This window comes from Larus michahellis, chromosome 6 (assembly GCF_964199755.1).
Source record: "Larus michahellis chromosome 6, bLarMic1.1, whole genome shotgun sequence".
Classification (NCBI taxonomy): domain Eukaryota; kingdom Metazoa; phylum Chordata; class Aves; order Charadriiformes; family Laridae; genus Larus; species Larus michahellis.
The window spans coordinates 33029659-33046692 of NC_133901.1; the positions used below are offsets into that span (position 1 = coordinate 33029659).

General features: G+C 45.2%; 1 protein-coding gene and 1 long non-coding RNA gene across 2 annotated transcripts in view; one reads left to right on the forward strand and one right to left on the reverse strand.

Moving 5' to 3' along the window:
* The window catches only part of PTEN (phosphatase and tensin homolog), a 50188-nt gene extending 38445 nt beyond the window's left edge, over positions 1-11743 (reverse strand). Inside the window, exon 1 of the mRNA XM_074589961.1 lies at positions 11521-11743. Coding sequence (XP_074446062.1) covers positions 11521-11599 — 79 coding nt within the window. The 5' untranslated portion in view covers positions 11600-11743. The remainder of the gene's footprint in view (positions 1-11520) is intronic.
* A 700-nt stretch (positions 11744-12443) lies between these two features.
* Positions 12444-16998, forward strand: LOC141745242 (uncharacterized). Its single transcript, XR_012587715.1, has 2 exons — positions 12444-12537; positions 16220-16998. It is a non-coding gene; the product is annotated as an uncharacterized LOC141745242 (long non-coding RNA).
* The last annotated feature ends 36 nt before the right edge of the window (positions 16999-17034 follow it).

Genomic DNA, 17034 nt, shown 5'->3' on the forward strand with positions numbered 1-17034 from the left:
CTCTACTCCAGTTCATATTTCTCACTACAAAACTTCAGCTTTCAAATGAATGAAGACAAAACTACACTATACCCAAAGAACCTGAAAATGAAAACACCCAATAATTTGCTAAGCTACCAAACGCCAACAAGGAAAAAGCGATGCTTTGTCAGTACTGGAGACATACCATCCATACACCACTTCAGAAACACCTTTGCTCCAATGCTGCTCATAGATTTAACAAAACACTGTTCTTAAAGCCCGAAATCATTCCCACATACTAAAGATGATAGCGTTTCCAGTTGCTATGAGAAAAATCCTGTATCATTATGCAAATCAGCAGTTATAATCGCTTTCAAAAATAGCTGTCTATATAGTCATATTATGCTAAGATCAAATTAAAGAATATGCAGTATACACTTGAAATTTTATATACATATATATAAAAGCAAATGACTCGTGTTGGTCCTATAACTGACTTTGCTCACAAATTCAGCTTTTTTTCCTAATAATGAAAGCTGTCCAAAAAAGCATACCGAAATATTTACCAATTCTTAAGTTCTTAAGCAGCCACAAGAAAGCTGCAAAAATCGACAGCCCTAGCCTTTCCTGCAATGATCAACATTCTCAATTAATAGCTACAACATGAGTCACTAGAATTTCTAAGTCATTTTATTAAGTCCTATTGCAAAGTATTTAATCTCTTATCCTCACTCCATTCATGAAGGCAGATACAAGAGAAAAATAGAAAGCAAATGACCTAATCTTCCTATTTCATAAGCATGTTAGAGCACGCAGTGCATAAGAATTTACATATAGCTTTACTTTTTAAACCCACTGACGACAGATTTTAAATCAAAACGCAAATAAAAAACAACTTTAAAACTATTAGCCCTTTACCATCAAACGCTTCAGGAAGCCAAGCACCAGACTTCATCTTTCTTTAAAAAGGAAATTTAAAACAAGCTGAGTGTTCCTGAAGCAGTGAGTGACAGTCACTGTTCAAGTCATGCTTTGAAGCTAAAAACCTATGGCAAAACCTGAACGCTGACACCTGCAAATAAAAGGACAACAGTCCATTTTTCCCAACCCTCAGTTTCCAGCCTCTAAATATGAATCTTATTTAACAAAGAACAGATTTAAATTGGTAAATCTACGGCCTGAAAAAAAAAAAGCTTTACAACTGCCAGGAATGCAAATTTTCACTTCCAGTTCAGGCAAGCAAGGCATGTACTTGCTTTAATCCGCTCCTAAACAGCCCACTCCTCATTCGCGTGCCAGCTGCCGTCCGTTTTGCTCGGCTATGCATCACCCATCACCCTCCCGGCTGCAGAGAGCCACGGCGCAAAGGAAACCAGCCTCTAGCACAGGGTGGCTGTGCTAAGTCCCATTTGATAGCGACACCAGAGAGCAGAGGAACAACGTGACTTTGAAGTCTCCGAAAGTTGCTTTGTTGTGTCTATTTGTTTGCAATTTTCAGGAACTCCGACTTCAGTAACCGGGCAACGTGGTCTAGCAGTACATCTGGCCCTACCAGCTACGAAATGTTAGCGTGCTAACCTCAAGCCCTTTAACTCCAGCTTAAACAAGTCCGTATAGCAATGGCAAGAAAAAAAAAAAAAAGGACTGTTCTTGCTGTTCAACAGCTTGACAGCCTGAAGCTACAGGGGGAGTGTTACGAGAAGTGTCCACACTCCATCCTCAAGCAGATTTAAGAGTCCTGACAAATGGCCAAGCTCTTCTTATTAGCGCCATTTTCTTGACAGCATCCCTACCAAAAAAAAAAAAAAAAAAACAGACAGACATAGGAAAATATACCCAGCCAAATCTAGAAAAGTTTCCTAGCATCTATACTGTTTGGCCTGCACACATGCATAATTTATTTATTTCTTTTAATAGGCCACATTTTCATTAGCCAGTGTGAAACGCAAAATAAGTTTACTATTTTTCTATGAGTCTGGATAATCAGGAAGTATAGAGGAAATGAACAGGAAGAAAGTTCTTCAGAGCAAAGGAGGATTCCTTGTAGCCAGCCAGCTGCACTTGCCAACTCTACCATCTGTGCCTTAAAGAACAAGAAAAGAGACCAACTCAGATGTGGCTGAGAGAAACATTTTATGATTTAGAAGAAATGCACATTAACTCCTTAATGCTCAATATTTCAACTACAACCCTTTTTCTTCCCTTTTTTTTTTAAAAAATCTTTCAGCTTGTAATTGAAATGCAGCAACCTAGACAAGGAACAACAGAACTGCAGCTCCTTTGTATCCAGGAGGCAAACCTGTCCAGATGAGGTCACGGGGCTGACAACAGATCTGAAGGGGAACTCAAATTCCCGCAGCGCGAAGTAGTAAATCAGAAGATGCTTAAAAATGATACCAGCAGTTGTCTCAGGAACCAGCTACGTCCTCAGCTCACTTCCATCCCTTAGCAGGGCTTTTGGACCTGCTTACTATATTGCATTTGGGAAGTATTCCCAGAGCAAGAGTCTCACCCCTCCTCTGTGAGGTGTATGAAATGTGGCCTGGAGCTTTCAGCCATGTGGAGGCTTTGCTGAACAGCTAATACGATCGAGAAGACTGGAAAAAAACCCCACACAAACTACATAATAAGCACTTTTTTCTTTTTTTTTTTTTGCAAAACATGGTATCAACCTCAAACCTCACAGCATAAATACAAAAAACGGTAACAGAGAAGCATGTAAGAAGATGATGTCTACTCTACAGAGGAGCTTGTTCTGACAAAGACTGATAAAAATGCCTTAAACTCATTTCAACACGGCCTGGAATCACAACTAAAGATAGGGAAGCATGCAGATACTAAAGGAAACATGAGCGTGTTGTCAAGAGCTGCAAACCTAAAATAGCTGACAATATTACAGGACATCAAAAAAAGCTACCCTTCCCATTCAGAAAAAGCCAAGAGCAAACAGAAGCATAAGAAGTGATGCAACAGCACACTATATTACTCATACAAAATTTGACAGAAAGAACTTTTCAGCTGAGGAGTCAAAGATTGAGCCTCAACTCCCTACCCCAACTTCAAGCCCAGGTCTACCACACTGAAGAAAACGTTACAAGCCCAACAAGTTTCTAGAGGTGAAAACATGCAGAGAGGTCCAGTTAAGAAGGCTTTTTGTTCCTGCTCACGTCCTGGAAGAAGATCCCATCTTCTCACACCTACCCTGGCCTCCCAACTAGCTGCAGCAGCACACGGCAGCCTTAAGGCCAAGAGCTGCATCAGTGGCAAAGGCCAACTGGCCATGCGAGGCTGAGCAGCTGCCCTCAAGGAAACACATTTGCCAAGTGGATCTTCTCAGCAGGAAGCGACGTATATGAGCAGCTTGAGCATCACACCTCGGTTTGAGATTTCCAAAGTGACAAATTTACCTATTTTAATCCACAAACCAAACTCAACATGAACTCTTTCAAGGCAGAGTACGGGACCTCCCTGGTACACGGTCTCAGCACACTACCACACTTTGCAGGATCCCCTTTAAAGAAGCACCGATGTGTACTTAAGCATATCCTAACCTCAAACACCCACAGAAAAAAAAACAAGAATTTTATTCAGTAAAAAGAAGGCAGCACAGAGTCACTACTTTGATATTTACTGACAGGAAGCGAAAAATGGCTCAGTCTCAACTTTTTGCAAGTCTCAAACAACATCCAAAACTTTCAGAGACAAGGGAATTTAAAACAGCTATGGGGCAGGAGGACAAATATATCACACTAAAAAGCTTTACAGACCATAAACTACAAAACCCATGATTTGTATGAATTTAGGAAACCTTGATTTGTGAGTAAGGGGGTGGTGATCCAAGAGAAGATAAAGGCAAGCAGCAAAACAAGACATAATAAACTGTTTCTGAACCAACAAGCCCCGAGTAGGTAATATTAATTTCATTCTAATGAGATCTAGTGTTTTCCTCCTCCAAATGTTAGTACAAAAAAAAAAAAAAAAGGGACATTACTTTCCTAATTCACCCACGCAAGAAATTAAAGAATAGAAAATACACAACTACTTCAATTTTAGACCAACATATACCCAGGCAATGCAATGAATTAAGCAGAGGCCTCTAAGAAAATTAATCATGCAATTAAAAGCTATTATACTACAGCTCCACAAAGGCAGAATTAAGTTTATAAAGACATTTCTTGAGCACTTCACTACAAAAAAAATGGATATTAAGCAGGTTTTATGCACTGCTGCACGTTGGGGCTGTGAAGCTGGGACTTCATCTTTAAAGGGAACAATGCCAGCTTTTGCAATAGTAATCACCCCAAACACAGAGCAGTTGAGTTTAATTTTTTAGCTACACAGTCAATTACCATTTGAATCACAGAGCTCACTACTTTAGCTACATTGCCTAAAAATCATTATTAAGATAACCTAGATTTATGCATCATGATACATGGCCTAATTGCACGATTATTTCCTTCCATTCTACAAAACTTCTTTTTTTCCAGGGCCTCATAGGCGAGACAGTAAACAAGGCAGACAACGATAGGAGCAAAAACGATGCTAGCTTGAATTAGAAACTGGAACAAGGATTTGTTTACATCTGAAATATGAATCTGGGACTAAGACACAGTCAAAAACTAACAGCAATCTCTGAACCCAAAGTAGAGTCAACCACCCACAAAGCATTTGTGTTCCAGAAAAGATCCTGTTCCGCAGGGCCACTTACGAACGTTCCTGTATTTTCAAATAAATTCCTTTCCTACAGTCCAGAAAGCGCCATCCCAATAACTCACACAAATGCAAATATGCACAGTTTTAATCCCAAAAACCTTCACAAACGAAAGGAGCCCACAAGTACCCTATTATTTATGGTGAGGCATCAGACATATCCAGCAATCACTACTCACAACTCCAGGCTATATCCCACTTACCCCCTCAAAAAAAAAGTTATGCAATAATTAACCTTCAATATCCACCCTACGTTAGGCACAGTAAATGACTACAAATCACGTGTAGCTCCGAGCTCCAGATTACTTGCTGGGTACTCGAACAAGAAAGGAGGTGGGCTTTTTAAAAGGGAGTTAGTTATGACTAATGACAGCACCTTTGGTCTGTAATGTAATTAAGGGATTTGACAGCTCAGCTGCCTATTCCCTCCCTTTTCTTACAGTTTGTCAGAACATAACCATTGTCCCTTAAATCATTATATAAGAACCATTTTCTTGTTTAAACACGTTGTAAGGGAATACTCCAGGCTAAGGTACCGGGGTATAATTTGTCAGCTTATGCAGTATTAATGTGGCAACAACATTAATCCATTAAAAATATAATTTCATTTCAGAAACTACTCAGACATTCACAACTCATAAAAGCAACTTGATAGACAAAAACTTTATATATATAAAATTTCAACTTTTAGTTATTACTTTCTGGAGTTTAGTTTTGTCATGGTTTTATGTTTTTTAGCGCAAGAGGGTTTAACATAATCTGTTAATAAACCACATTCTTTCATCATATTACTACTGAGCAAATTATATCAATTGCTTCCACAACAAAGAGGATTTAGGTGTCCACATCATCCTACAAGGAATGAAATGGAAAATGCAGTCACCTGTCTCTGGAAGAAAATTAGAAAATTTTCTCCTCTACACAGTGTTTAACACATCATTTAGCAAACACTAGCCTTCTCTACAGCAGTCACTGTACTTCACAACCTTTTGGTAATTAAAAAAAGTTCTCATATGAGACATATTACGTGTAGCACTGGATAGCATGGGGAAAAACACATTTTTGTCCCAGAGAAATCTGCTGATCACCACCCTAGCAGCCACCAAGAGCCAACTAATCTTTCCACACGTACTATACTGCAGCAATAACAGCCACTTCAAGCATTGCCTGAGCTCCACACTCAAGGCTATAGACTTTCCCTAAATATGCCATAACCATCTCAGGAAGTCAGTGAAAGTCACAGGTAATTATCTTGAGGACAAGAAAGGCCTTCCTGACTAGCACAAGTTCCTAGAAAGATGCACTTTCAAAATTCATCGACCTTCTTCGAGACTCAAGCTGAACCCAGTGTTGATGCACGGCCAGCAATTACACCGAGAGGTAAACCAAGAGCTTAACAGGATTTTCAGAAGTCCTCAACAGTGACCTAACCGCCCTCACCAAAGTCACTGACCAGCCTCAACAAAGAAAATGTCTCCAGGGCCTCAAGTGCCAACACCTCATCGGTCTTATTGTAAGAGATAATGAACTTGGAACTTTCCTTAAAAAAAAAAAATAAATGCTCAAAAACAGTACCAGTCCTAGTAAAGCCTGCACTTTATTCAGCATTACCCCTCTACGCTTAACAGCAAAGCTTTGGATGTTCTGAAAATTACACACACTTAACTAAGCTCACAAACAGATTTCAGTGAAGATTAGCTTCAGTTGTTTTTTCTAAAAGGTCACCGTATAAGAAAATTTCATGAAGCATCCACACTAGCTGTACTCATTTCTTTCTCCACCTTGAAAAGAACATACAGCCGTCACTTCGACAGCAGAGCTACGTGAAACCAAGAATCACTTTGCAGTTTTTGTCAATTTAAAAGTGTGCACAGGCAGTTATTTTTTAACTTCATGTTTAGCTTGTGCAAACAGTCTCCAGCAATGCTGCACATTGATTAAAAATTTCTGATGATGCAAGATCAAGTAGTTTATTAGGAAGCCTGCACTACATTTAAGCAAGCATGAAGAGATGGAGCCGTAATTTCTCAAGCACCTTTTAAGTCCCTTTCTGAGCAACTGCAGTCAAAAAGCAAGGCAGCAAGGGGCTGGGGTTACTCTGAATGGAAGCAGCGAGGGCTGCACGATGGAGCACTTGCTCAAACCGGTGGGGTTTTTGCGTGTCAGCTTCAGCTGTCAAACAAGGCTATCCACAAACATGCATGTACTATGGCAATATGTCAAAGGGGTTTTGGGTTTTTTTTAGGCTCTGAGGAAAAGAAAGTGATCCAGCATGTCTCTAATCCCAGAAGAGAAAATGTATGAGCACACTTCCATCTATCAGAACCTTGCTTTTTCTCCACCTGGACAACTCAAAAATCCTTATCCTTGCTAAGTGCTGAAAGACTGATTTTCCCAGAATCAAATACATCCTAAAGCAAGCAGCTAACTGAATCAAACTCGTAGAAGTCCCCAGCCAGTGCCGTTTTACAGCCGTTTATTCAAACAGACTTCTTAGACAAATTCAGAGCAAAACTGGCACTAATCTTCTTGTCCAAAACCCAAGACCGTCCCAGGCTCCAGAAGCAAAACGAGTCTGTCAGGCTCTTAACACCGCTAAGTAACATGGTTTACTCCGGAACAAAGAAATACTTTTCCACCAATAAAATGCATTGCCAGTTGGTTTCTTCTAGTTTCTCCTAAACCCTTACCAGCCCTTACTGCGCTTGTGTGCAAGAGAAACTTGTTACAAGACATCTAACAAACTTCAAATTTAAAATGAAACCAAATATTTCAAACAAATGGCATTTCCAACTCAGGCTCTATTTTTAAACGCAGTATGTACCTCATGCCACTAATTCGTTTTTTTTCCTGGAAGCTGAGCCATTTTGAGTGAAGTCACATAATTTAAAATTTCATTAAAAATGCAAAGAGCTTTAGGACTGCAAATAGCATAAAGCAGTATGATATGGCAGCTTCCACTCACAATTTTAGCATTCTCTGCCTTTCATTATGTGAGACAAACTACATGTGAGACTCCTAAATAAACGGCACCCAACATCTAATCTTTACTGAATATTCCTGCAGTTTATACGACTATGTAGGTCACGAGCTACATATGCTTCAATTAAGTATCAGGGTAGGCATGTCTCTACCCTATGCTCAGTCTAATGGCCATTTTCATGCACAACAGAAGGCCTGGAAAAACAGGACAGAGTTTAACCAAAGCTATAATGGGCACAAGAAGCAGTTACATGATTTTTTTTTTTTTTTTTAACTCTCAAATAGTTAAACCACTTGCTAAACTCGGTTACACACAGACCGCTTAAGACACAGGCAACCAATGCAATGTGCAAGACTTGCATGCAAGCATTCTCTCTTTGCCATTCTCTGCAGTAAAATGGTCAACAACCAAGCTGCAGAATTTCAGAAATACCAAAGATCATAGTGCCTCAGAAAATACACTGGTCGTTGCAACATAAAGAAACGCAGCCATCTTATAAGAAAGCCATTAATCCAAACTTTCCTTCTCACCCATTTGTACCAAAAGGTATCCAGTATTACAGAAATAAAACAGAAACTCAAATAAATACAGTATCTGAAATAAAGTATTAAAAAGCTGATTTAATGTCCCCACCTTTAAAACCCTTTCCTCTTCTAATTTCAAGATATTTGCATAAAAATATGTGCATAAAAAGACTGTTCAGAGAGAAAAAGAGCATCTTATTAGATGAAAACTAATGTCAATGTTTTTTAAAGACACCTGTTTCATAATTAGCACATAGGACTAGTCTGATATTGTGTAAAACTACTGATTTTTGAGAAGTCACCATTCCCCTTTCCTAAAATCCTACGTTACCCACAGAAGAATTCTTAACCAACTCGACAGGAACAGAGTCCCAAACATGATGTACTGTGCCATACATACATCAGCGCCAGTTTTAAAAGGATCTGACATAGGCCAACAGAGAAAACAAAGAGGTTGTCAAAGGGGACTTTGGCACTCCAGCACCTAACCCAGCCTGCCTTTGGGCACTCAAGTTTTCCCTCCAATGTCTTGGGAGAATCAGCAGAGACCAAAATATAAAGACTGCAAGTCTTTGTCCATCTGGGACAATGAAACATGAACCCTCCCTCAAAGACGGGTAGAAGAAGAGAGAGACTACAGTATATACGCTGGAGACCAGGCGCCTCACCTGGATTCACTGTACGGTCATTTTATTCTCCACCTCCTGAAGCCTAGGTAGTAATCACCAGCTACTGAGTATTCTGGAACCACCACCACTGGACTACTTGTACAAAAACATTTACTGCAGGAGGAATTCACACCTCAACTTCCCCTATCCCAGCAAAATGCCCAAAGCACCGGGCTATCCAACTCGTGTCAGTCTTTCTCTTTTAGCTTGACAGAAGCACCTACCCTGAAATAACCAGTAATCTATAACAGAGGACACTCCTACAGATACGGGTGCCCAGGGAAGCAAAGCTAACCAACAGCAGAAATGCAGATGGTAGCTTGTTTCGGTCTCAAAACTTTAAGCTCCGGCACACGGTGAGAAGTAACTTTGAGAACTTAAACCCCGGTCCTCCTACTATGCACTACAGGCCTTCCCAAACAGCTCACTTAGGCTTCAAGTTTTCTCTTTCTTCATCTAACATCGCATGACTGGAGAGCTAACTCCCAGCTCGGTCCTCTGTCTACGCATGTAAGGTTATTTCCCAGCTACCAGGTACCCATCTCCTGCAAAAAGAACATCTCCAAGAAGCCTGAACAAAGTGATAAAAAATTAAATCTTTTACTTCTGCAGCAGTGTCGATCTTCAAGCAAAGCCATTATACTGTACAGGCAGAAGTATTCATTCATTAATCATCTGTTCAAAGTGTGCAGCTATGAAAAAAAAAAAAAACAGACCAAGTATAAGCTTCTTCCAAAGACATTTTTGCAATCATGGAAAAAAACCCACCTTTTCTATAAATTTCAGTATTCAGAATTGCAGCCAGGTACTCCTTTTAGAAAAACCAGCCTAAGCCTGCCTGGTTCAGTAGCCTACTTCTAATGCAAAATCCTAAGAATAAAATTAACAAGACAAAGTAAAAAATAAGCAATAAACTCCATTTGGCATATCATTAGAATCTTGAGCAAGAAAATCCAGGCTCAATATTCAACAATTTTCTTGCCAGGAGCAGATTACTAGTTAAAAAGATCTGTTCAGGTCAAAAAAAAATATCTCTCCACCAATGGCACATCTGGGCAAAGATATCTGAAAACACCAAACTCTTCAACTGGGAAGCCAAAACCTCACCATTTTGCCACCACTTTTTTCATAACCCCAAAGTTCCCAGCAAACCCATCACTCGGGGAATCAAAAAGTCTAACTCAGACTTCTGCTGTTAAATCAGCAGTAAGTGGCGTGCTGGCCTACGTCAGCGTTACAGCTGCCTTAGTTGTAGGCCAACAAAATAACCAAGTGCAAACATATAAAATATAGTTTTAGGCTTGCGTTTTTAACAGTACCATGAACAGAATGCAGGAATCACGTGCTAGAGCTGCTGCTTTTTAACTAAAAGCTCTTGACCTATTAAAGTCAAGAACCTTTCAGGCCATTTTAAAGCCACCAAAATTTTAGGCCGAGGCTCAATGCAACAGCACAAGCTCTGTGCTGGTTACAGCTGTTACCGGTTTTGATCATGCCCAAGAATCAGATTAATTTGTAGCACTCGCTATGACCCAAGTGTAGTTACTCCAAAACCCAATAAATTTCACCCTGATCCTGCTGCAGAACAGAAAGCGCTCTCTCTATAGGGATAAGCCTAGCTCTGAATACTACTGTCAAAATTCATTTTTCCTAGGACAGTTCCAACTTTTAAGCGAGGCTCTTGCTCCAAACCCTCTCAAACACAAGAATGATCTTTCCCCACCACAGAGAACGACCGTGCCCACAGCACAGCCCATACATACAATTAACTCTGTAAGGCATTCAAAGCTAAACATCTGCCTGCTGCCGCTACAGCACATCTGTTCGAAAGGCCACCGAAACGATACATTAGCAATGGTTCTCTATGGTTTGACTCATTAGTCGTAACTCCATACTAATTACATATTCCAGCATTACAGTCCTCCTCGACAAGACCCAATGTACTCTCGTTTGTAACACATCTCCATGTTTACTGTATCTGACATTATGCCAAAGCGCAGTTCACGCATCACATTAGGAAAAGAGGTATTTCATTTTTAATTTGGAAGAAGCGATTGCCACCTCTCATCATCGAGAACCTTGCTGCATCACACAGCAGCTGAGCACGAGTTCTGCCTTACTGAATGGATGAAAATCAGGGCAGAGGACACAGGCTTTGCCTCTCCTGCCGTGCAGAGAAGCAATGCCAGCAAGGCGAGAGGCCTGCCACCATTACATTTGCAATTCAAGACGAGTTATTATATTAAAAAAAATAATAATAAAAGGACATGAGTCATGGCAGGACACGTATATTTGCCATGCGAGCCGAAAAATCAACACAGCCAGAGATAAGGGGCAGACCCTCGCTGCTCCGGAGCTCCCCGGGCTGGGGAAGGGGGGCTGGTGGCAGCAGGCAGGCCGGCTGCAATCGCCCAAGGAGGGCTCACGTTAATCCTCGCCATCACGGAGCTCCCGTTAATCCGGGCCCCGGGCTCAGCGGCCGGCCCGGACAAAAGGAGGCCGAAGCGGCGGGGGAGGGCGCGGCGGCGGCCCGGGCGAGCCCAGTCGCCAGCCGCCGGCCTCCCGGGCGGAGCGGCAGCGGGCAGGGCGTTAGGTAAGCGCCGGGCCGGTCTGATGCAATAGCTGTACGTGCGGCGCCCGGTGCCGGGCCCCGTCGCCGGCGGAGGATGGATACAGGTCAGGTCCAGGTCGAAGCCATCCTCCTGGTATCGCCTTTTGTTCCTGCTGACGATCTCTTTGATGATGGCGGTCATGTCTGGCAGCCGAGGGCCGCTCCGGGACAGCGCGCAGGGGCCAGGCGGCGGCGGGGCGCGGGGCCGGGAGGCGGCGGCGGGCCTTCGGCCGCCGGGCGGCCCCGGGAGCGGGGCCTGCTGCGCCGGCGGCTCAGCCCCAGGCGGGCCCGCCTCCCCCCGCGGCGGCGGCTCCCGGTGGTGGCGGCGGCGGCTGCCCCCTCCTCCTCCTCCGAGCGGGGCGGGAGCAGCGGCGGCGGCGGCCGAGCAGAGAGGGTCGGGAGCCGGGCCGAGTCCCTGAGGGTGCCGCCGCCGCCGCCGTCTTTGAGGCGAGCGAGGGGGAGGCGGAGAGAGCAGCTCTCCGGCGCTCCGGGCCCCAGCAATGGTGACAGCGGCGCGGGGCGCCCCCCCGGCCCGGCCCCGCTCCGCCCCGCTCCGCTCCCCGCCCGGGGCGGCGGCGGTAGCGGCGGCGGGCCCGGAGCCGCGCGGTGCGGGCGGGCGGGCCGGCTCCGCAGCGGGGCGGCGGCGGCTCCTCAGGGCGTGCGGGCCGGCGGCGCGGCCTGGCTCATCCCCCCCCGGCCTGCTCCGCGCCCGCCAGCGCTAGACTCCCATCATGGCTGCAGCTTCCGAGAGGGGAGGACGGCGGCGGCGGCGCCCCGCCCCCTCCGCCGCCGCCTCCGCCGCCCCGAGAAAGTAGTCCCCCACGAACGGCCCCGCCGCCCCCTCAGCCTCCCCACCGCCCTCCCGCCCCTCGCCCCCGTCTTTCCCGCCTCCAACTACCACCCCCCCGCTCCCGCCTCCCCGCAGGGGATGGGGGCCGAGGAGGCTGTGGCGAAGGGCGGAGGGATACTTCCCGCCGCCGTGCCGAGCGGCGGTGGTTCGACTGGGATCACGTGGGCGGCCCGCTGCGCTCGCGGCGGCCCCTCCCCCCGCGGGCGGAAGTGGCCAGGCCGGGCCGTGAGGTGAGGAGCGGGGCCGGGCCGGGCCGGGCTGGGCTGGGCCTGTCGTCCCCCCCGACATCGTCTTCCCCCCCCCCCCCCCCCCCCGCCGCCACTGCCATCGGCCATCGCCACTAGCGGGCTGCGGGAGCTCTCCCGACGAGCTCCGACCGAAGCGGTAGCTTGGCCCCTTCCTACCCTTTGCGCTCCCGCGGCGGGCGAGAGGACGGGGCGCCCCCGCCACCCCTTCCCCAGTCAGAGCCCAACGCCAGGGGCTTCCCTCCCCCCCCCCCCAGCCTCCGGACCGCCGTTGTGCGGTTTAGCGTAAAGCCGAGGGACCCGGGCCGCTGCCCGCCCTCCCTTCCGCGGTACGTGAGCACCTACCGCCCCCTGCAGCCGCCCGGGCCCCGGCGGAGGGAGGGAGCGGGGGTGTTGCCCTCGGGGCCTGCCGGCAGCGGTGCACCGGGGGTAGGGACGTGAAAGTGTCCCCACCGGGTCACACCGGCTGGCTCACCGGTCGTGGCCGTACTGTTTTCGTGGAGCTTTCTGCCCCCGCTCCTTCCCCCGTTGATCACAGTTACCCTGACCGGGGGGGAAAGCACTGTCTCTCAATCTCCAAATCAACCTTTAAATTCCTTTGAAGATTCAGCAAATAAATCCCATCGCACAAGGTTCTTCACACTGTGTGCTGAAGACTCCTATAAGTCTTTGGGAATTGCCAGTGTTAATGATTGACAGGAAAATGACCATCAGACAGCCCGCCAGCCTGAGCTGCTGAATCTGAACGCTGGCTGCAGTTTCAGTTACCAGTTTCCATCTTTCTCATAGTTTGGTAGGGCATGTTTGGGGTGTGTGTGTGTGATTTTTTTCCTTTTTTTGTGCAGAAAGGTGAAATATTAGCCTATTGAGGTAATACAAAACAACATTTTAAGGCAGGTTGAAATGTATGACTTCTGTAAAGCATCAGAAGTGAAATCTGCTGGAGGTCATCTGCCCCAAATGCTAAGGGATCAGGAGAGAGCTTGCCAGATAATACATTTGAAGAAACAGGGCAAGTAAATTTGTAAATCTGCCTTCCTCAAACATACTGTCTTCACTTTATTCTCTTGTTGGACAGTAATGTGAGGGATATCCCACAGAGGTCAAAGATAACATACCTTCCAAGAACAAGAAGGGAGTTATTTAAAGGGAGCGAGAAGCCAGTTGTTTGTTTTATGAAGGGGTGATGGACATCTCCAAAAATCCACAAGAAACAGGAGAAAAAGGAAAATGAAACCACTTCCTATACAACTAGGAAAGAGACACCATGGAAAGGCCCAGCCTGGTGGGAAGAGGAGAACCCATGTGTTCCTTTTTCCCTTCTCTTCATGAAAAGCAGATGACGTAAACCAGGCAGGTGTCTCCCTAAAGAACAGATCGTAGGCTTAATTCATAAGTCGACCTCAAATGTGTCTGAGGCTGGCAGGGAAAGACACCTTGCCAAAGAGACTTTGTATCTTGCTAGACCCATCAGACCACAGTGAAGATCTCCCTCGCAGGAATAGAAGTGGTAAATTTCTCCATGGTTTGCTTAGTAATTGCATTACCCAGGGAATAGCTATCAAGTACACTTGAGCAGAACAACTTGGAGTAAAATAGCACTCACTTGCATATTGGTTGGATGCTATGGGAAATTAGTTAATAGGCAAGTCTGGCAAGTAGAAAAAATTGGATAAAACAGTACTCTGTGTATGAGAAGATGTATTAAATAGCAATTTTTGCATATGTAAATTCGGCAATACTTTACAAAACTTTCCTTTTCCTTTCTGAGGAACAGCAAAAAGGAATTCAAAAGTGCAAGATAATTTCAGAGTCTTCTTTGATCTTTAAACAGCTTTTAAGAGAGGTGCTGAAGTCCAGCTGCGGATGGCTGGAGCAGAAAGAGGAATGGGAGGGTGAAATGCTATGCTTTGCCTTTAAGGGCTCAAAATAAACTGGAACATAAGGTGGAGGGATTTCCTGGGTTGCTGCAGCCTTCAGCCTTTGCAAATGCTACATTATATAATTCCTTTCATAAATGTATCAAGTTTCATCTTAAGATCTTTTGCCACCATTATTCCCACTGGGAAGCTGTTCCCAGAACCTTCTTCTGATTTTCATGCTAAATATATTTGTGACTGGTTTGTATCCATTTATTCTTGTGCCAGCCTTGGCCTTAAATAGCTCCTACTCCATAGCATTTACCCTTTTTGCCCTTTGTGTGCTTGCAGGAAGAAACGTCCCTCTTGGCCATTGCCTGACTACGCTAAGCTAGCTGAGCTCCCCTCACTTTCTCCTCTCCCTCATCTCAGCAGCGACTTTCTCCTCTCTTTATTTATTTCTCTTCTATGTAGGTGACCAGAATGGCATGCAGCGTTCCCGAGGGTGTCTTGCCAGCACCAAGGACAATGGTATTAATCCCTTCCAAACCCTGCTGGGAACATTGCTCCCAAGACCTCTCAGGGCCTTGTTTCGTGATCACACACTGGCAGCTCACGGTTATTTTGGGATCAACTCGTGTGCGTGTGCAGCGAGATCATACTGTTCCTTTCCCAAACTTCAAATGTATGCAATGAAACCATGAAACCTACCTTTAGGTCCTGGACTCGGCGGTTGTCCATCGACAAATACAGATGTGGCTTTCTTTGAAAACATTTCCAAAAGTCCTACGACTGCCTCTCTCTTTCTAACATCTGACGATGTATATGTTGCTAGGAAGTTGGTATGGCTTAATTGAAAGTCCTTTTGCTAGATTCTTGATTCCAAGGCTAAAAAGCGGTCTGAGCAGTAGGTGTCTATCAGTGACCATTGTGCCAGCAAGGCCCCAGACAGATTTTCGCCGCGCCATGCGGCGATGATCTTTGTAATGACGATCGCTGCTGAAATCTCATGATCCAACCTGTGGAACTATGTCGGCAGTTGGTAGGATAGGGAAAGAGAACATAATTATGCCACTGTTAATATTCATGCTGTGCATCCATCTTCAACTCTGCGTACGGTTGAGGGCCCACTTTAAAAAGCTAGCTAGAGGTCTATAAAATCTTAAGCTACTGAAGAGGTTGGCCAGGGACTGCTTGCTTTGCCATCTCTTCAGTATAAAATGTAGACGTTCCAGATGCTGGTGACAGGTTCAAAACAATAAAGAGAGGTAGGCAGTGTCGTGGCATGAAGCCGAGTAAACTCAGCTACAGAATGCCACAGATGCCCAGAGTTTTTAAGGAGAGAGTAGACAAATCCATGAAAAGAACTGGCTATAAAATACAATGCATCCTCTGACTCGGGAAGTCTTTGACCTGCTACTTGGTGAAGCTCGGAAGAGTCTTTTTGAGAATAAACACTACATGCTATTCCTAGGCATTCCCCTTTCATCCAGCTTGTTCTTTTTTTTCCCATCACTCATTTTGTTCTTTCCATATGCTTTGCTTTGCTTTCTATTTATCTCATAAACCCCAAACCCCCAAAATGTTCTCTTTTTCCATAGCTGCAAAACCAAAATTAATGAAAAAGCATGATGAATGAGTTTCAACTTACGTTACCACTTTGTAGATCCGTCCTTAAGTAGGAAGTGTACTCCATGGTCCGAAGCAGCCAAGGCACGCCAAGTGCCTGGGGACAGCAGCTGCCACAAAGACCTTTTTTTTTTTTTTCCCAGTAGAAACCCATGTTTTCCAGTACATTTCTCTTTCAGACAGGTGCTTTTACTAGAAGATTCAAAATGAAAGCTACGGCCCAGTTCACACTAACACTGGAAAGGAACAGTCAGCCAGCAGCAGGCTGGTAATCTCTCCTGGCTCCTGCAGCTCCCGATCAACCTCGTGCAGAGATGGCACAAGCGACGGTGAAGCAACACCTTGCTGTGGCCAGGGCTGTGCAAACAGGGAAAGCTCCAGCAGTACCAGAGGGATGGAGACTTTGTGGAGACCTCCGTAGGATCAGCTTCTAGAGTGAGTGGCTGGTTTGGGCCACACAGGACTAATTTATCTTCTTGGGAAAACCGCACTTTTAGAAGACTTTAGTGTCTGAATTTATGAAAATATTTACCTTATAGCCAGCTATGACATGTGGGTTTCAAGGTCTTGGGGTTTTTGAGCTAGCCAGGTGTGTGGATGAGGAGGAGCGACACACGGGCACTTGACCCAAGCTGACCAACAGGATTATTTCATACCACAAATGTCACATTCAATTAGTAAGCGTGCTGAGGAGTTCTCTCTCTCCCGTGATGGCTGCCATCCTGAGAACTCCTTGCCCTGGTGATGGAGCCCTGAGCCCTTCCCTTCCTCCCGCAGCCGCAGCGCTCGCAGGGTCCCACATTTGCTGTCCCCTGCTGGGAGTGCACAGCTTCGAGGATAGAATGGGCTGAGCATAGTCCCTGTGCATTTTATATTAGCATTGGGATCAATACTGATTCTTTAGTGTTATTGATGTTAATTATTTAGTTTTATTGGATTAAATCTGCTTATATTTCAACCCTCGGGTTTCCTTCTTTTTTCCCCGATGCCCCTT